The 20,951-nt window shown below is 42.6% G+C and overlaps 2 protein-coding genes across 3 annotated transcripts in view; one reads left to right on the top strand and one right to left on the bottom strand.

Moving 5' to 3' along the window:
• The window catches only part of KLF13 (KLF transcription factor 13), a 28,252-nt gene extending 25,904 nt beyond the window's left edge, over positions 1–2,348 (bottom strand). Inside the window, exon 1 of the mRNA XM_065688107.1 lies at positions 1,390–2,348. Within this exon, the coding sequence (XP_065544179.1) occupies positions 1,390–1,930 (541 nt within the window). The 5' untranslated portion in view covers positions 1,931–2,348. The remainder of the gene's footprint in view (positions 1–1,389) is intronic.
• Positions 2,349–4,100: 1,752 nt separating this feature from the next.
• TRPM1 (transient receptor potential cation channel subfamily M member 1) overlaps positions 4,101–20,951 on the top strand; it is a 125,223-nt gene continuing 108,372 nt past the window's right edge. For both annotated transcript variants that reach the window (XM_065688885.1, XM_065688891.1), the window contains exons 1-2: positions 4,101–4,617; positions 5,234–5,342. The gene's annotated coding sequence lies outside the window, so the exon portion shown is untranslated. The remainder of the gene's footprint in view (positions 4,618–5,233; positions 5,343–20,951) is intronic.

Raw genomic sequence — 20,951 nt, 5'->3', positions numbered from 1 at the left:
TTCCCTGCAAGCCGAGTGGAAGCACCTTTTCTTGCACAACTCCCAGGGAAGCGAAAAGCAGTTGCCCAGGGCAGGCTGTCTGAGGTGCCAGGAACATGCTGTTCTTTCAGCTGTGCAGCACAGGGAATTGTCCATCCAGATGCTCAAACTTGATGGGGCTTTCTTCTCACCCAGAGAAATCAGAACATGCCCTCAATTTAGAAGGGCTCATTATCTCAGGAAGGCAACAGGAAAAGCTGAAAGTACACTGAATGTATGACCAGCATGGGTGAGGCTGCTACCTCTGAGCTACAACTGTTCAAGGGTCACTAAATCATGCTTAGTTCTGATGACCTTTTTCTTAATGCTCTTTTTAAGTGAACTGACCACAGATCTTAAACTAATTTGTTGTCTGAAATCACTCAGTGGAACAAGTTGCCTGAGCCTGCTCTCATCAGTGTGGTGCCTCATCATACATGCTATGATCGGGGCCTTCAGCACAGATCGGTCTCCTCAGCTTTTCATGCTCCCTGTCTGACTGGCAGCCACCCTGTTCCCCAGCACCAGGCAGAGGCACGAGGTCTGGCAAGGCGTGGGGCTGGTTTCAAAATGGCTTAACACTTGCAGTGTGTAACTTTCATGGTGCTTGCAAGACTTCAACTTTTTGTATGTGTATCTCATGAACTGCAATAACAACAAAAAAGTAGCCAAGTAAGTCTTCACCAAAAAGTTAACACTGGACACTGATCAGAACAAGATAGTGTTTGCATTCTTTGTTTGGAAATTAGTTTTACCCAGCTGCCAAAAGCTTTTTTGAGACTGCGCATATCCCCCTCTCGCTACACTTACGATAAATATCTCCTTGTGACTCACATTCAGCTTCTCATCTGCCTTCCTGCCCACTCTAGCTTTCACACAAGTGTCTGCTAAAGAAAGAAACAGACACACAGTGTTTCAGGTGCCTCTGGAACATTTAATTTTAAAATATCAAGAGTACTGATGCTTGCATGGGAAGAGATAAGCTGGTATAATGGTAGTGACAGGAACACGGGGTAGGAAAATGTAGACGGGGGAGGGTAAGAAGCACTGGAAAGGGAAGTAGAAGACACACCGAACAAGAAAACTAGCAGCTAACAATTACAGCTTGGTACAGTCTACACAGATGACCCACATGCCATTCCCTGTGACGTTAAGTTATAAAAAAGGGGCAACATTAGCTTTGAATCTATGCGCAGACAGGTTTTATTCCCAGATAGGGTTTTGTTGTTGTTGTTCGGTTTTCCCAAGCTTGAGTTCTGAGAGACAAAACCATAATGGTGGCCAAATACAAGTCTGGATTTTTTTTTTTTTCCACATTCATTTTAATTACCAAGCTATAACAAATAAATCTCTGGCTGGATTGTAACTAACCTGTGTGGGTCCTTAGATGAGCTTTAAGATGGGAAGATTTGCCATAAACTTTTTCACACCCCACATAGTGGCATTTGTGCTTTTTCTGGGGTGATCCAGGGTCAGTCCAGCTTCTCGTGCGTTTGTTCTTTTGTCTGGGGCTTGGCTCAGTTACTGCAGCCAGGCTAGTAGGTGTGGCTGCTCTTCCTCCTCCACGCTTACCAGCCGAAGACACACTTTCTTCCCCAAACTCCTTAGGAACCATAGAAATGTGTATTTGTTCTGTGACATCAAAGGTCTCAGGTCCTTCCATCCCTAGAGCGGGTGAGTTTGGGACATGCTGGTTCAGATCTGCTAAAATGCTAGCTACCACCAGTAATGTTGATCCATTGTCTTTCCCAGTTTCTCTGATTTCCCGCTTATCTTCTCCATCTGATGAAGGAGGTATTGCTGCACCAGGTTGGGGATCAGGCTCCCCTTTGGGAGTATGGATAACGGCACGACTGGACATAGAAACAAGGCACTCTGCTGCAAAATGATCCACATACGCTGCTGTTGCCATTTTTTTTAAGTTTAAAAAGAAATCCAAACAGAAGAGGAAGAATTAAAACAACAAAACCAAAAAAGCACCAGCCGCAACGCTGCTCTTTCCCTTTTTTTCTCAGAAAGACTATGCAAGCAGACCTTTCCCACTAATTTCTCAGGATCTCTTGGCAGAAGGCAAGGCTGGCTTAGCAGCCACCAGGAACACTGTGTTCGTGACGATCACACCCAGCTTGTCCCTCAACGAAGGAAAAGCAGCGCTGTAAGTCCAGCGGAGGTCGATCCCGGCCCTGGCAGCTTGTTGCTTGGCGCAGGAGTTAGCGCTGTCCTCCCGCGCGCGCGGCAGCACGGGCCGGCGGGGCGCGCAGCGCTGCCATCGCGCGCTGTGTGACAGCAGGACGCGCTCTGCCCGCCGCCGGGCGCTGCGCGGGCGGGCCCGGGACAACATCTGGGCCTGACGTCACCGCCCAGCCACCGCCCGCGCCCATTGGCTGGCGGGGGCGCGCCGCGCACACCCCGGAGCCGCCCCGCGCCACAGGGCCGCAGCGCGCAGGGCGGCGGGCGCGGAACCCTCCGCCGGCGGGAAACGGGCGGGAGGAGCGCGGGCGTGTGGCGACAGAGCGGGTGCTGCGGCGGGGGGGGCAACGTGACAGGCACCCGGCGGCTGGGGTTAGGGTTAAAACCGACGGCAGTGAGGGGAAGACGGGACGATGCCGTTTGGCGTGCGGCTGTGCCGATGGAGTTGGTGTGTGATTTTAGCAGGTTGCGAGAGGTTTCACTGTCACGGAATACGCTTGAAATCGCGTGCCTGTCAAAACTGTAGCGCTCCGCTGCCTCTGCACTATTTGAGCGTGCGAATGAAAATGCTTTTCATTATTCTCAACGTGCGGAAGATAAGGGCTCAGCCGGTTTTATAGAGATTAATGCCTGAGCGCTGCGTGTGTGAGAAACGCATCTGAACTCAGATCTGACAGCACTCAGCCTGTGGTGCTTCTGACCGTCTGTGGGAGCGTGTCTCCAGAGTAAACCCTGTCTTCAGTACATACGGACCTTTCCTCCGAGACAGATGCGGTCAGAAAGCAGGAAGGCTTCTTTGGAAACATCTCTGGATGGGAAGTGTTGGAGGGGGTGTGAGGGGAAGTGACCATCTGTTGCAGAAACTCACATAGTTCTGGTGTTAGGTTGAGTAGAAAATTCATTTCATACACATGAAAATCTTACTCGGGAGCTCTCACTACCACTAAACTTCATGACAAAACATGCTTTAGGTTCTCAGTTCCCCTCGAGGTCGGGCACGTTGGTAACCTGTGTCCACCACAGCTCTTCAAACAGTGCAGCCACAGTGCTATGTGCAGCCAAGGGGGAGTAAGTCACACACCAGTGCGGCAGGATGTGGTTTAATGCTGAATCGAGCCAGATCATTTTGATGGAGGCATGTCATTTTTTCTGCTGAGCATATCTACAGGAAATGTTTGCATGTTTCCAAGCAAAGAGGTAGAGTTTGGGACTTGTCTGTTTGTTCCTAATTGAAAAAGGAATTCTGGAGAAAACATGTTTATGAAAAATTTTAGTAAACTTCGAGTTCAAGCTCAGCCTCCTCCTTGGGGGGGAGGAGAATTGCTTAAATAGACCTACCTGGCAATTCTTTAGAATTAGTAGTAGATTCAGAGCAGAAACCCTGTATCTCCCCCTCGTTAAGGAGCACGAGCCATTTTCAGGAGAATGAGGAAGGGACAAAGCTTAGATATAAGTTCTCAATCCTCACCACAGCACCAAGGGCCATTATCAGCAAGTGCACAGGGAGACCTGGACTATTCTGGTTGCCAGCCACCTCCCACCTGTGTTTGCTCTAGCACTGACAGGGGGTCCAGAGGCACCCTCATGTCTCTCTGCCCCACCCCACGCTGCTGTGCCCCTCTCCTACCGCTTCTCCTAGATGCTGTCTTGTCTTATGATGTTCCTTCATAGCCTGTCCTGGCCATGCTGCATAGCAGCAGCTTCTCCAGAGCTTCCTGCAGCTCAGGTAGGCTGGTGTGGCCAGAGAAGAGGTAATGGCAGGGGCCAGCAGTGAGCTCACCAAGCCCAAAGCATGTCTCCCCAGCATGAGGGGAGCTCCTGGACAGAGCCAAGAGCTGCGATTGGCTGCTCTGCCCCTTCCAGAACCTTCTGGAGAAGGCCAGCCAATTAGGGAAGACCTTGCTTGCTGCCCGGTGTGTACCTCAGGGGAAGATTGTGTGGGGAGTGAGTAGCTGTGGAGGTGCTTGTGCCTCCAGGTGTTATTGCAGTGGTGGTTGGATGCTGCCTGTGTTTTGCCTTCATCATATGAATAGTCAGGACACAGCTCACCACAGCCCTGGAGTCTCTGGCCAGAGGAGAGAGGCGCTGCACTGTGTACACAGCCAGGCCTGATGGCAGCAGGCAGACTGTGGAGGTAGTGGTGTGCTATAGCTAATGGCAGGGAGAAGCCTTACCTTTATTTTTCAATGGATCTGTTACGTTAAAGCTTTGTCCTGGTAGCAGCTTTTGCTATATAGAAGTGCCTTTCATGTGAAATTAATGGCCATAACCAAGTCCTCGGTAAACTTCACGAACTGTCTAGTACTTCTGCAGTTTCGTGCTTCAGTGCTTGTTCTGGTGTCAGCCTGGGAATGCGGTGCACTGAGTGTGGTGAAGGGCAGGCTCCTGAGGTGTGGAGGCTCAGAGGAGGTGAGTTCTTTCCATGAGAACTTCTGTTTTTTTGTTGTTAGATGAACCCTTTGGATGTGACCTCTTCATTTGGGAAAGAGCAGTGTTGTGTGTTGTGAAGGTTACTTGTAGCAGAAAGTCTTTTTAGTGCAAAAGAAAAGTTAGTCATATTTACCAGATCTGTGTGTAACCCAGTGACTATAAATTAAAATACGCCTCTGACTTTGTAATAGCTGAGTAGAAGTAAAAAATAGCCCTATCTTGCTATCGGTGTGAGAGTCACTCTCTCTTCACATGTACAAGAGCAGTGTGCAGTATATGTGTTTGTCATCTGAACATGAAAATTCCAGCTGCACAGTGGAACCAGCTTTGGCTTTTAGTGCAGAACTGAAAAATATTGAATGCTTCTGTGTGAACTAGCTACCAAATAGCCTCCCTACAAGCAGCAGGGGTGAAGAGTCTCTTTTGTAAGAGATTCTGGTGATTATATTAGATCAGTAGTACAAAAAAATTTTATGGAAAATCATTAGCTGAAATACTGTGTCCATTTATCAACACTTTCTTGTAATGATAATACATTTACCTGCCTATTTGTTCATTGATATTATTTTTTGCATATTTATTTTCTCTGACCAAGGTGAAAAGTGAATTTCTGCAAGGACACAAGAAACCTTAAATTCACCTCTGCTGAGTAGCCTGCAACTGTGAGCTTGTCCTCACCAAATGAGCTGAATTTTGAAACAGAGGTAACCAGAAATGTTTAGTAGAAATAGATCCTACTTCCCTCTTTAATTTTCTTAATTTGGTTATGTTGTTGATATGTTCTTACCTGCAGGCTGAAGTGAGAATTTTTCCCTCTGTTATAGTACTGCTTTTCCATCCACGCCTGGGCTTTGGCAGGAGATTTTAATATTTAGTGCTTTCTTTATATATAAGTTCATTTTGTTAGCAGCAAATGCATAGCAGTAGAATATTTTTAATTGAATCCACCCTGTTCTGCCTCACCCCAAATAGCTCACTGTTTTAAATTACATGAATAAGAAGCTCTAAAATACCTTGTGAAATGAAAATACTTCTATGAACTATATCAACAAGAACTTTAAACAGAATAGAACAAAGTTGTTGTACAAATGCCAGATTTACTTAAAGATCAGCTGATGTTTTGCTTTGCATGGCCAAAATAATAAGGAAAATAGAACTATAGCACTATTTTTCATCACTGGTGTAAAAAACCACTATTCCAGTTAAAAGGATGCTGTATCATCTTTCATGTAAGAAACATAGTTCACTATAGTAGCAGATATTTCATCAGCCCTTTCCCTGCATTAGTTTGCTCAGTAATTTCTTCTGTATTTCATACTCTTCTGCTTCAAATCCCGTGAGTCAGACACACAAAAAGTGCAAACCACAGTTCTGTGGACTTCGGTGAAGTTTCATTATTTTGCATTGCCTCAGGAAGCTCTATGAGAATGGAAAAATTAGAAGGCCACGTAGTCCCTCTCCCTATTTCAGTTCCTACACAGCAGCTGTAAAATTGAAAGATCTAGTTTCACTTGATTTTGTCAATGTAAATAGTTCCTTGTCCAATAAATCGAGGAAACAAGGAAAAAAATGTAATGGAGAAAATAGGAAACATCTCTGCCTGTGTTCTTGCGGTACTTGTATTCACAATCCTTTGTTTTGATAGAATATTAGTCTTTACTAATGCTTCCCTGTGGTTGCTGCTTAGTGGTTCCATGGTTGAGGGGGAGTTCTGGAAAGAGCTGTGTATGAGTAATTGTTTGATTTCATAGCCAGGGGAATAAAAAGCGTATACAATTGTAAAGCCTATGGCCTTTAGCTCTCTCAAAGGTAAGCTTGCCTAATGAAGTCTCTTGTATTGATATCAGGTTAATAATACTGTAGAGCTGGTAGAAGAAAGGAATAGAGGGAGGGATGTTTGCATACCACTGTTCTTGCCACGGTTCCTGGTGACTTCATAAAGAAGGTGTCAGATGTTCACCTGCATCTTCAGAATCCTTTTGGATTTTACTTTGGACAAACCAGTGTGTTATAGCAAATAATCCATATCAACATCGCCAGTTGTTAAAGACTTGGACTGTAAAAAAAGAAAAAAAATAAAAGCCTGGGAGTCTGCAGTCAGCAACTCTGACATTTCAGAAACAGTTCAAGCAGCTTTGGAGGGCTGAGAGAGCACTGTAAGCTGCAGCGAAAGCACTGTAAGCTGCAGCGAAAGCACTGTAAGCTGCAGCGAAAGCACTGTAAGCTGCAGTGAAAGCAGTGCGCTGTGTCACTGAGCTTCCTGGACTGGCTGTGACAGCAATCAAAAATGTCAGAATAGTGCCAAAACAATGGTCTTGCCATCTTTCTAGCACAGTTGAATCCAAATGTGTTGGAAATTTCATTGAATTGCTATGGCAAACTATCCTACTTGATTTTCAGTGTAATTTGATGAACAGAGACTTCTGAATTCCTGAGAATTGTTCTTCCTCCATATTGAAATTAAAGAAGTGCTTGATTAAAGAAGCAATTAATGACTGCACACAGAATGGCAGAAGGCATTACTGGTGTGGCAGAGAGAATTTAATAATTAGGAAAATAAACTCCGAAGTAAAAAAAAAAAAGGCATTTTGATACTCTTGGAAGATGGGACACAGAAAAGGCTGTTTTCTATACAGTACTATAGCAGTTTGTGCTATTGTGTGTGCTATGGAAAAGAGAGTGTAATATACATGTAAAAATATTCTTGCATTGCACATAGTGATTTAAATACTTATTTTAATTTCATCTGGTTATTTCTGTAGTAGGAGACTGATGCGACTAGTATGGCAATGTAAGGGATAGGGAAATGGAGAGCCTTAACTGAACTCCCTCCCTCTTTACTAGTCTGAGTGAAGTGTTTGTTGTATAATGAATGTTGTATCTTTGTGGGAAATGATAAAAACTAAGAAACAAAAGGAACCAGAGTTGTTGTTCAGTACTTAGTCCTTTTCTGAATCAGAACATGAAATAATAGTTTAGATGTTAGAAATGAGCATCTATGATCTTGTATGCAGATTGTATCCATTTTAAAGGATTTATTGAGTACTCTATCCACAGAATCAGCACAGCCACTGTATGTGCAAATGATGCCTGTGCATTTCCAAGCAGTGAGACTTGATGGGGAGAATGGCCTTCTTTTATTTATTTATTTATTTATTTATTTATTTATTCATTTTTACCTGCTTTTAAGATGAGAAAGATGGGGAGGATGGCTCAGTGACCATTGCTGCTTGTACAGCGAAATGTTTAATTCCAATGCTTTTATTTTGGAATCCACCCCTGATTCTTTTCCTCAATAATTTTCTCAATTGTATTTCTCATATACCACTTACCACAATGTTTAGTAAGCAGACAGGTATGTTTTGAAATGTGAAATCACTTTTCTTAATATCTCTTCTTTCCCCCTTCCTCCTTCCTCTCCACCCCTTTATTAGCCTTTCTTGATGCTCTGTATAGGACTAGCTCTATAGCAAAGCTAGACTTGGCTCTAATTTTTCTGGACAGACCTACAGTGTGGTACATGTGGACTCTTCCAGCTTTTCTGTTCATAGCACAGCTCTCCCTACCTCTGCATGTGGGGGCTGACATCCTTGCTGGCATCCAGCCACCTCTTAGTTGCCGAAGTTACAAGGTTCTGTGGCTTTTAGGCACTGATCTTTTCATACTGGAAAGCCCAGAGGCAGAAGTAAAGCACTTCTTTGTGAGCAGCAAACAGAATCATGAGAATCAGTTTCTGCTCACAATGTCAGACATTGCGTACTGGGCAGATCACAGAAGACATCTGTGCTCATGGCATTCTTTTTTACACACAATCTCCAAGTTGCGGCTAAAGAAATATCATACCTGAGGCTGCATAGGCATATCTCTCTGATGTCTCAGCAGGCAGGAAGCCTTTTTTAAGATGGTGATGCTGTTTCTTGCAGTAATAATCAGCAGGGCATCCTAAAAGGCTTCACAGTGCTAACATTTCTGAATACACCAAGCAGGCCTGTTCTATAGTGTGCCTGACCTCTGCAACTGAGGCATGAGTGTGTCTTGGTTCGTTTCTGCCCTTCTGCTGTGGTCAGACCTCTGAGCTGGTGACCCACAAGTAAACATTAGGGGAGTTTGCTCTTAATCTCCTTTTTCATCTTTCTTTTACCTTTCTATCTCCTAATTTTCGTAAGGTTGCTGTTCGTCATACGTTACAGGAAAGCAGTTCTGTGACAACTAACCTGTAAATCAGTGGTCTGTAACATGCTATGGAAAAACTTCCAACTGAAGAAGTAATATCTGAAGACCAGTGATTCTGAGACATTCAATCATAACAAGTCAGCAGCTTATAACTGTTGATGTAAATACTCAACAGTATTGGGAAATACAACTTCCCTGACATAAAAATACCATAGAACTTGCAATGATGAAATCCAGTTCTCCAGCTGGTGTATGTTTGTGAGGAGTGATGTAAAAAAAAAAAAAAACCAGCAAATTACTTTTAAATGCAACAGCAAGTTGAATAATGCTTACAAGAGAAAAGGAGCGTGTTCAGGTTAAGGTACAGCAAATAATGGGAAGGTAAAACAAAATGAATTTCTCTATTTTCAGTCTCTGTAACAGGAGTCTGAGGTTTCTGTCACATTTTGCCAGCTATAAAGCAGAAAGTGAGGAAAACTGAAGCCATGCACTGACAGTAATCACTTCGGCTGGATTTGATCCACAGAATCATTATTTTGAGCTCTATTTCAACTGGTTTTGGTGTTGCTTTTGGTCTTGTATGATTATTTTGTTTTCAGCTGGGGTGAAGTTAATGTTTCAACTGGGGTGAAGTTAATTTTCTTCTTAGTAGCTGGTACAGTGCTGTGTTTTGGCTTTAGTCTGAGAACAACACTGATAACACACTGATGATTTAGTTGTTGCCCAGTAGTACTTGCCCTGATGAAGGACTTTTCAGTCTCCTGCTCTGCTGGTGAGAAGGGGCCCAAGAAGCCAAAAGGGAGCAGAGACAGGACACCTGACCCAAACTAGCCAAAGGGTTGTTTCATATCACAGCATGTCTTGCTGAGTATAGAAAGTGGGGGCAGTTTTCCAGGGTTTGGCATTGGTTGGGGAGGGCTGGCTTGGTAGTGGTGTAGCTGGTGTCGAGTGATTGCTTTTGTATCACTTGTTTTAATTTGATTTGTTTTGTTTTGTGTTGTCTGTCCTCTTACCCCTTCCTCCCCACCACCGCCCTTATTAAACTCTCTTTATCTCAACCTAGAAGTCCGTAACTTCTGCCCTTCCAGTTTCCTACCCCATCCCACTGGAGGGAGGAGTGAGGGAGTGTCTCTGTGGGACTCTAATTGTCTACTGGTGTTAACTGAAAGCAGTCCCTTTCCCTAATGCTGTCTCCTGTGGGCAGTGTCCTGGTGCTCCATTTTGGATGGTCCAGCCCAGGGCTTTCAGTGATTCCTGCTCTGTAATACGTTTCTTGGCAGCAGTGGGAGATTTGCCTGACTTTGAGATTTGTCTCCCGCCCATCCTCCCTCTCCTTTGGCACCACTATCAAATCTTCTGCAGCCAAAAAAAATTTATTGCCACTTCTGCACAGGAGATCTCTGCAGCAGGTAATCCTGTTCCCTGAAACAGGGCCTGAGAAGCTAAGCCAACTTCTCATTCTTGTACGTAAATGTACACTGCTTATTTTGCTGTAAATTCTGTGATTCATTGTTTCATATATATTTAACACATACATACTCTCTTAAATGTAGTGTCTGTATGTTTCCTTATGAACAGAAACCATTTATGAAGCTGTGTTCTGCTTTTCTTTCCTTTTCTAATTGTTTACTGCCCACGTTTGCACTGTATCCAGACTATCAGTAGAAGACCTGCATCTGGTCCATGTCTCCTCCTCCTCAGCCACTGTGCTGGCATCTCACTTTCATGACAGTGTTATGACTTCATCTTTGTGATAACCCTGATATCTACATACTAAAGCCTGAGTACCAGCCCTACAGATGTCTAAGCCCCAGATTATTTTGACTAGGACAGGATGAGTTATACCGTAGGAATACACAGATGCCCAAACTTAATCCTTGTGGGAAACTAATATAAACTAGAAAAAAGTACTCTGAAGTCCAGCCAAACAATGTTATTGTTCTAGGATGAGAACCAATATACCTTTGTGTATGGGTTGAAAATCCAATCCTTGCATTTTCAGAATGCCTAGCCACAGGGCACTAGGCAGAGGTTTTGCTGACACCTGAAAAGCAGATGCTTTTTAATGGCATAGTTTATGCCATCAAATGGATTAAATGCTAGACATACAATTTAAATATTATGTGTCATCTGCAGAAAGATGTGAAAGAGTTCTCTTGTTTTTTCAGGGTATTAGGCGACAATAACATAATTTAACATGACAACATTTTCACCTCTCCTGCATCAGTTCCTGATGCAGAAGTCAGCTCATATCTCTAAAGCAAAGAAGGACAGCTGCAGAAATGTCTCAAACTACAAGAAGGCTAAGTTTGTAGTGTGACACACGGAAATGATAACTTGGTCTGACTGTGCACTGTGCACAAACTTAGAGATATTTCCAGGAAACCCAAGCAGTGGGGGAAAGATGTGCATTTCATGTGACACAGGAGCATGAGCTACACCAGCTGGCACTAAGGGCCCATGAGTTTTCCCATCTGCCTGTATGTTCCTGCATAAGCTTGTCGATGCTGTCCATTTCTGTGAATACTGGATACACAGACATTTTGAAAAGTGGCTTCCTTATTTTAGGTACTTACAATGCGGTTTTGGAGACCTTTGCCATCCATTTTGTACATTCCTGACTGTGATTTCTTCCTTTTAAACTAACAGTAGTGTAGTTAGCTACTTATAAAGCTGTTCTGAAGCAGGCATATGTGCTACATTGAGCAATATGAGAGTAATTCCCTTTGGGAGCTTCACTGGAGGACAGTGTAGTCGAATTTTGTTCAAGGAAAAATGTACGAAAATCCAAGCCAAATTCCTAGAGTCTCCTTTGCATGCTCCTACTTCCATTTAGTTATGTTTTTTTTTTTTGTTGTTGTATTCTATTATGGAAGGCAGGCTTACTCAATGCTATGTGCTTCTTACTTATAAATTTTCAGCTTGTTTTATGAGTTTAAGTGGTAAAACCAAGTAATTTTATGATTTTCTTTGAAAACAGGTAAGTGGCTGGAGGACAGGTCCCTGTCCATGCTGATGGGAAGCTGCAACAGACTTTTCTCCTTTTTGAGCATCAGTGGCCCCACATGGAAAATTGTCCCTAGAAAATTGTTTTTCTTTAATTCATCAGGAATGATTGTTTATTGATGCCTGTGGCTATGTCACAAAATACAGTTTGCTGTTTAACATTGTTCACAGGTTGTAGTAGGGAATTCTTGGTGTACAGATGGTTTAGAGACAGGTGACTGTAAAAATGTGGTAGTTTGGTTTATTGGTTAGTTTCTCAACTCATGCAGTAGTGCATTTCCCAAATGCAACTGCTGTAGGAAAGCAGTTGCAACATGGAGTTCCAGTGAACAATTTACATTGTTGCAGAGCAATTGTGTAGTCCAGAGTTTACTTTGAGCAAATGTTAAATAAATGTGGACTTAGCTCTGCAGAGGATTTATTGTTCATCAGAATCGAATGCATTCACTCATATTCAAGGAAACCAAACATAAAAGGGTCCAAATAGCACTAACGGTATGTGCTTAGAATACAGGTACCAATAGTTTTCTCTGCATTAGTTGATTTAGTCCAGATTACGTACTCAGGTAATGAAACCGACCTTTGTTTTGTGCATTCATGTTTCCAAGAATAAAAATGCAGTGGGAAGTGTCATCTGGCTAAATCTGCTAGGCGATCAGCTCCTGTTCTCTGCACTTAAATGATTGAATACATTTTACAGTGGGAATATTTACTGCCTGCCTGAGAAGCTTGGTTTCCTTTTTGGTGATACTTGTGTATTAAAAAGAAAAACAGACCTTGGTCAGTAAGGAGACGAGTTCAGTGACATTCAGCAGAGTATGTAACATGCTGATAGATCATCTGGATTTAGGACAAAGCCTTACCTGTAAATTCCAAGTGGGCAATAAACTTAGGATCCCTGCTGGAGCTGGTCTGTATAATAGCAACCACATTAGCTCTAGGGTGCAATCTGTGAGTATTTGTTCTCCATACTCTCTCTTGTCTTCCCCCAATGGTGGAGCCACACAGTGTCTCTGCAGTTAGTTGTGTTACCTCTGAGGAAAGATAGACTTTCTCTTAGTAACATTTCCGCTTATTTTCTGGGGTTTAGTGTGCTTGACTAATAGTAACTCAACACTGCAACAGTTGCTTGTATAATTTATGATGCTCTCTCCAGCATGATTATTCTGTCTTCAGTAGCCTCCTCATTTATCAAAGGGTAGCTTAATGTTATGAACAAGGGTTGTGCAAGCTTTTCATGGTAGGTGCTGGCCAATTGCATGCATTCATCTCACAGCTACCAGTGTTCTTCTGTCCAGCTGAGCACATCAGGGTGCATCTGAACCATGACTGTGGTCAACAACAGCCCAGAACAAGGGACTGCTTGTCACGCTGTGGTGACAGCAGAAGGCCATGGGGCAGTGCTGCCTATTTTAACATTTTTTGGTGACTTTTGTGTAACACAAGTACTGAACAAAGCACAGCAAGTGAGTGACATTAATGCATTTTCCAGGAAACCTGGATAAAATCATCATAAATCTGTTCAGTGAGTGGGATGCTTTTGGGGGAATTAAGTGGGCTGCACTCTGCGGCCTCCAGCAGCAAGCGTGCTGCCTTTCTGACAGCAATGTGCTTACTGCATAGTACAGAACTGCCATGTTGTGTCTCAGAATAAGAGAAATAACACCACTGTATAATCACGTTGTATCACGACGTGTTTCTCTCCTCCCTCAACTGCCTATTTTATTTTTGCACTTGCACTATGAAGGCTGATGCTTGCAACAGAAATCTTGTACAGACAAAATAAGTATGCAGGCTTAATTAGTTGTTGTGCCAATTAGTACACTGCCATGACAGCACTTGTTTGTAAATTGAAAACCTGCGTTTAATAACCAAGTTAGGTTATATTTTCCTTCTGTGTGTTTGAATGTTGTAACTTGCAATACCTTTCAAAAATAAGCCTATACAGATGGTTCAGACTAGAATGTGGTGATACCTAATAACACGTGGAAATGCTTTAGTGATTATATGATAGAATTATTAAATAAGACAATGCCATTGTTTAGGTGAAAGGTGTTAATGTGTGTATGAGTCAGAGCACACCCTTCTGGCTGGAGTTTGCAGCACCCACAGGAGTGGGAAGGATGCCTTTGTGTTTGAAAGAGAGGGTTGACTCCCTAGCTCATCACTGAACAACAGATTTTCTTTGGGCTAAGGGATTTCCCAGATGAGAAACCCTGCAGATCAAGAAGCAACAGGCATGATGGGGCAGAGGCAGTTAACAGCAGCTGACCCTTAGTGAAAGAGCAAGTGAGCTCTGGTTTTCTCTGTGCAGGAAAGAGTCAAGGTTCAGCATCTGACAGCTTCTGATCAAACAACAGGACATGAATGCCTTCAGAGTAAGGACAGAGCTGAGCTGCATCCGTGATTTCTCTTTCAATGAGAAACTGCATTTGTTTTATCAAGGATATAAGAAAAAAAATTTAAAAAGCCAGACCTTGCCTGTTAGTAAATTTAGCTGGTAGCTCTGTCAGTGAGAGGGAAATGACCATTTTTTCAGGGCAGTGGAAGAGGAAATCATGTTGCGAGTGCTTGTTGCCATGACGCCTCCCACAGAGTATTTTAGGAAACGAACATTAAAATGTTGAAATGAATAAAGAACTGAGTGGTGAGGGGCAAAACCTATCACCGTTAGGTAGAAGCTTGCTGCTTCCCTTTACTAAATCACAGAATCATAGAATGGTTAGGGTTGCAAAGGACATTAAGATCATCTAGTTCCAACCCCAATGCCGTGGAAAGGACATTAAGATCATCTAGTTCCAACCCTAATGCCGTGGGCAGGGACTCCTGACATTAGACCATGTCACACAAGGTTCTGTCCAACCTGGCCTTGAACACTGCCAGGGATGGAGCATTTACCACTTCTTTGGGCAACAGAAGATATGGGGGCTTCCACTGAGATGTAAATGTTTTAGCACTTTCCACAAACTCAAACCCTGAAGTTGTCAGCTATGTTCAGAAATGGTTTCTATTCCTACACCAACAGAGGCTTATGAGGGATTACTGTTTTCTTTTTGTGAACTATTTTCTCCCTTAGAGCAAAAGGGATACAGCCACAATTGGTGACCTTCAGCCCCCACGTAAACTTAAAGAGCAACTTCTGGTAAATGAATTTATGTACAGCATCGATGGAAGTGCCAGGGCAGAGGTGCTACATTGCAGAATGCCTTTGCTCTTTTTCCTAAGGCACTGTCCTGTCCATATACTCAAAATATTTGTCTGTTTTGGTCATCAATGTAAACAGCAAAGGGTCATTTTCTAGTGCTTTAAGTGCAAATAAGGCCAGTATGAGTGGAGCTTGCCAGGTTACTGTTCAGTGAAGGGCTTTCAGGGTGGATGAGGTTCAAGGAATAAAGTAAAAGTGAATGAAGAACTGAGTACATGTAACAGAGCAAAGGCAAGAGATAAGGAACAGGAAATTAAATGCAACATGAAGAATTTGGAGATTATTGCTGGAGTATTGCAGCATTTGCAGACTATATTGTTCCTTTCTTTCTCCTTCTGTGGTAGGTGGCAAATATGTAATGGGAGTGTAAAGTAAGAAAATAGGTTTCAAATCCTTGGTTTCAAGTTTGTAATGGAATCAGATGTTCAGATGCATGGCTCTGTGTGTGTCACACTGAATTAATTCTATCAAGTATTTGCATTCTTCTCCCTCATCTCCCACTTCCACTCCGAGTACAGTCTAATTTAGGAAATTGTGAAATCTTGTGTGAAATCTGCTTGTGTAACATGGCACAGCAAGACTATAGCAACAGCATCTCAAGTAAGCTCCAGATTATACATGAGTATTTGTGTCTCATTTTAAGGTCAATTAGCCAGTGGAAAGAAATTGTAGGCTGACCTTAGTAACTGGAAGGTGGAATTAGATCATGCAGTAGATATCCATTATTGCCAGTTGTCAGCTGGTAAAAAGCAGCTTCAAACCAGAGTGTGTTCTTCCAAAGGGTGCTGACATTAGGAGGTGGATGATACCTACGTAAGCCTTTTCCCTTTACATGTATTCTGGCACAGCTAGAAACTGGAGAATTAAAACATAACTCGCAGGTGCTGCAAACCCCAGCTTTAAGGAATATTATATTCTATAGCATGTGCTGTTGGGTGTGTGAGACTTGGATCTGAGGGTTTGTTTAAGGAGCAGCTAAAAACTTTGGCCAAAGCCCTAGCATTCTGACAAAATGAGGGCCCAGCTGTCAGTGCGGTGGCAGACAGGGCAGCAAGTGCATTTGTGGTCAAGGCAGTGTGCTGTTGCAGAGGCTGGAAGCATATGATGGGTATTGCTGGAAAGCACACTCTGCTTGAAAAGCACCAGCAGTACCTGGAGGAAGGCCAGTGTCTACAGAAATAGGTGAATAAAGTAGTAGCCAGTCACAGTTGCAGTCAAGTCTGGCTGAAGATTGTTCTTGCCAAGGCCTTTAAGTATGGAAATCTCCCCCTTCAATTCCCCAGCTGTGTAATGTGTTCTTGTGTTTTCTGCACTATGCAGTTTAGTCTAACACTAGCATTGGAGAAAGTGCACTAACTGTTCAGGGCTATTTGAATGCTTTAGGAGTAAATGGTGTCTGTGGCATGGGGAGGGGGTGCTTTTCAATCTCTGCCAGGTCTCTTTGTTTCTCATGGATCAGAAGTGATGGTGCAGCTCATCCTCATGAAAGCATCAGTTCTCCAAGAGTGCTAGTGTATCCACTGCTTCTGACTCAGTGCAGTGCAATTGTACACCAAACCCATTGTTTAATTGTTTATCCACTCCTTGTTTCTAGAGCCGAGATGCTGAATAGAGGCGATTCTTTTAGCTCTGGTTTCATGCCTCATAGCAAGCATATAATTCCTAACATTTGCTTCAGTTTTACTCATGTCTGAAATCTGAATGTACAGCACAGGGTTTTTTTACATTTTTTTCTCCCATGGGACAGTCTCATTATGCAGGTTCATGTTCACCTTTGGACTGGCATCAGGTAATTTTTTGTTGTGATGAATTTTGGAAGTATCGTAGTCAGTTGCACTCATGATGCTTACATCTCATGTATGGATGAGCTATACACAGTGGAAAGCATAAATTGTCAGCTTGGTGCTGTTGCTGTTGTGTGAGGCTTTGTGTGAGTGGAGGGGCATATGGAATGTTGTACTTCACAAACTTTATTCACCACTATAGAAACTTGTGTTCTAGCCACTACAATACAATGGTGGATTTAGTGAATCTGACCTCTGAGAACTTGGATAGAGATGTTCAGGGACTTTTGCTTGGCCAGAAGGTGCTTGGGATTTAAATTGTGGGTAGTATTTGGGAAGTGATTCTTCTTCCCAATCTGCAATATAAAGCCACAAATGCAAGAAGAGCTGCTCAACTCGTGATGTGTTTTCACTTCCTTTTTTATTGCCAAATGCTAGATCTACTGGTGAATCTCATTGTTGCCATCTCATTCTATGGCTTAAGGGAAATAAAATCTTAAACTCTGAAGAGCTTGCATAACACTCAGCTACAAAGTGAGTTCCTGGGAGGTTCTTTTGTTAGGTTTGCTGCTTATTTTCAGTTGTTAATTTCAAACAGAAATGTTCTGAGGCACTCTCACACATGTGCTGTAAGTCCAGTGTTTTTACAAATCATCACGTGGTTCATGGATCATATTGCAGTTGGATCCTTTCAGGATGTGTCACACCTTGTTCTTTTCCCAAGGAAGGTGATTCTTTCAAGATTATTCACTGAGTTCAAAGTGAAAAGATAAACTGAGCCCAACCCTTGAAAAAGAATCAGGGCAGAGAGAGATTCTGTTGATTTCTGGCCTTCTCTACTTCTCTGAGGCAAACACCATGTGTCCTCCAGCATAACATCTTGATGATAAAGGATGTCAACTAGTAGAAGACTTGGTGATTTTCTCTGAGAAAATATTTCAGAATTCCACGATCTTCATCAGAGTTTCCAAGACTGACTCCAACTGCTGTCCACTTTGGGCCACACACTTGTGTCTATCAGACTCATGAACCCAAATATCAGAATAAGCAGTTATTTCTGCTTGGCTCTGATGAGATAATACCCATACTTTGAGATTCACTGGGTTAGACTAACTTTCTAATTCAGCTGACCAAATACTGGAGTTTCAAATGGGCAGTGACCATTTGGTGTTTGCAAATACAGTCTGCACAAGTATCTCTTTAGTTAGTGTAGAGGTAGCAACTGTATTGGAGAGTAGGGTAAACTGGCTTTGTTCATGAAGGGGGTAGGCACCAGTAGCATAGTAATTCAGCCTCTTGCATGTATATGTCCTAGTACTTGATGCAAACAGGGGCATGAGGAGGCAGACTGTTTCAATAGAAGTCCTACTCTCCTTCCTTGACCGAATACCAGAAAGTAACTGCTTTGCTTGGGAACAACTAGGTTGTGCTGTTGCTAATATCCCCATCAGCCAAGACCATGGCCAAACTTGCAGAGCTGAACTTTAAATACAGCTAGTAGAAAGTTTCTGAGAGAGAGCATATTTTGTTTTCCCAGTAGCCAAACATTTGGAGAGTGGAGGGTAATAGGGTGGAAGTGTTTGCTAGACTTTTGAACTGCAAGCTTTGTATAGCTGTAAGAAAGTTACATAAATACCAGGTAGACCTTCAAGTGACTTTTAATATCTTTATTTCAGTTGTCAGAGACTGGTGCTGTGGGAGGAAGACAGCAGCTACAGTAACACTTATTTTTCTGTTCTTGTGGTTACTCTTCAGCATTAGGCAATGTTTGTTTCCCAGCATAACTTCTCAACAGCCTTCTTTCAGAAGTGTCAACACGTGCAAATAAGTGTTTGAGGAATTGCTGGTACCATACCTAATGGCTGGTTACTGTTGTGGTTTAAGCCCAGCCAGTAACTCAGAACCATGCACTACTGCTGAACTGCTACTGCTGAACCCAGGACAGTTACACTTCTGTTTTTTTCTTTTGAGTTCAGTCACTTGTATGTTGAAGGCTAAAAAGCCTGAAAAATTTCACTGCAAGATGTATGCAAACTCTGCGGTGTAAGTTAGTCTTGTTGTTCTTTGTCGCTAAGCATGCATTGTACTGCCTTAGCCCTTCATTTGTGCTAAGACTAAAGATTTGCAAATGAATAGCTTTCATAGTTTCAAACCCAGTAAGACTTCCTCCAGCCTTGATCTTCCTTGAAAACACAAGGGGTAGGAGGTTCATATCCTTGCAGAACAAAAGCATATCTTGTTCTAATACTTTCATTTAAAACCTATCAGTCTTGCTTGCGTAAAGGCAGACATGAAACCAGTCTGTCTTTCAAGGGCCACTGCACTCTGTACTCCACATAAGCAGTGAAATGTTTGTGACTGTCACTGTTTCCCACTACACTGGCTTTTCATTCACTTGCTGATCAAATCCAACTTTGACCTCTCTGGATGAAGTACTGCCCCAGTAAAAGGGCACTGGTAAAACCCACACTGACTTAAGTGAGGCAAAGGATTTCGAGTTGCCCTCCACAGGCTTGTTGGAGCCTGTCTCAGCGACCTCTTCCTGTATCTTTGCCTCCTGGATTCCTCATCTATTTTTAAGTCTCATGCTTTTTCCTGAGCCTATTTTAACTCTGTTGCTGTACCATTTAACCCCTGTGGGATATGGAGTTTGTGGGAAAGAAGCAGCATATTAAAAAAGAAAAATAAAAATTGGTTAATCTACGTACCTCTCTAAAGGTTTCATGGCACAGGACATGCAGAAACCCCAACAAAGGTCACATCTGAATATTATGTATTTGTTTGTCAGCAGCTATAATATGAACTGATTGAGAAATATTCAGTAAGGGTGTCATACTGTGGCTGTCTGATCACTCTACCTGTGCTAAAGCCTGGGCAAAATACATAACTTGAGTTAATGCCTATGATTCAGTGTTTGCCCACAGCTCTGAAGTGTTTTACTCACAGGACTTGTACTGGTTTGGGCTTGTTAAGTGAATTCTCTTCCCTCAGTCTATCAGTCTATGCAATGTCTTTGTGCAGTGCAAAAGTAAACAATTTTCAGGCCTTGGATCTCTTCAATATGCTTTATGCTAAGGATCCCCCAGAGATTCCTATGAACTGCTTGAACTTGTCATCTTTTATTTCACCTTGATTCACTTTTATCCAAATCCCCCACAAAGCTGGAGAGGTATTTAATAAGAATTAAGTCAGACTTTTGAGATACAAGACAGCAAACCAAAAGTTGCAAATAAAACAACCCAATTCTATTTTAAATTTAGCAACTAGATAGCTCTCTAGTGGCTTAACCTCTCTGCTATGCAGAATCCTAACTACACATCTCATCTGTGGGAGCAGGGAACTAGCATTCACGGCAAAAATGTCTTCCAAGTGCTTTCATTAGCTCCAAGTGACATTTTACTTTTCTTTGGAATTAAGTTTTGAGGTGCAAGTAGGAATTATACTGATGAGTGACTACCTGTGTTTCAAACAGTGATTTCTCACTGCAGGGTCTGTCATCATTTGCTTGTTGCTTTGGTGTAGTTCAGGAAGAAGTGGCCAGCCCTCTAGCATGGGGTGAAGGCTGTGACAGTGCTGTCAACAGTAATGACATTGTAATTTTGGGTTTGGGTGATCAATTTGCATTTTAAATGATCTTAATATTGGGAGATTAACAGACTGCTTTGGGCCAAAATTGCTCAGGTTTAAAGCTGTGAAACTCTCGCATTCGGCAGCATGTCTTTATGGTGCCTGATGGGTAATGTTTTCAGAATGGTGAAAACTATTTCTTTCTTAAGAAGCATGTTTAAAAGCATGCAAGTTTAAAATATCATTTCCATTCATCTGTTTGCTTATAGACATATTTGCTCATTATGTTACTTGAATCTAGTAAATGTGCTATGAAAACATTGAAGTCCCACTGAAGATTGCACCTGCGTATGTACTTTTGTGAGTAAGGTGGTAGTAAAGCCAGTAGGTGCCCAGTCTCGTGTGTGGCCTGTGGTAATTCATTCATCTCAACTATTTAAAACTTTTCATTCAAAAGTTGCATGGATTCCCACTGGACCTGAGGTGGTCTGTATATCCAGTGTTTAGCATTCCCAAAACTGCAAAATCTAAAGCTAAAGGGCATTGTACTAAATGTTGGGGGTTTCTATTCCTACCTT

The sequence above is a fragment of the Lathamus discolor genome, chromosome 8 (assembly GCF_037157495.1).
Source record: "Lathamus discolor isolate bLatDis1 chromosome 8, bLatDis1.hap1, whole genome shotgun sequence".
NCBI classification, from domain to species: Eukaryota; Metazoa; Chordata; class Aves; order Psittaciformes; family Psittacidae; genus Lathamus; species Lathamus discolor.
The sequence above is the reverse complement of the archived record's forward strand: the minus strand, read 5'-3'. Positions and strand labels throughout refer to the sequence as shown.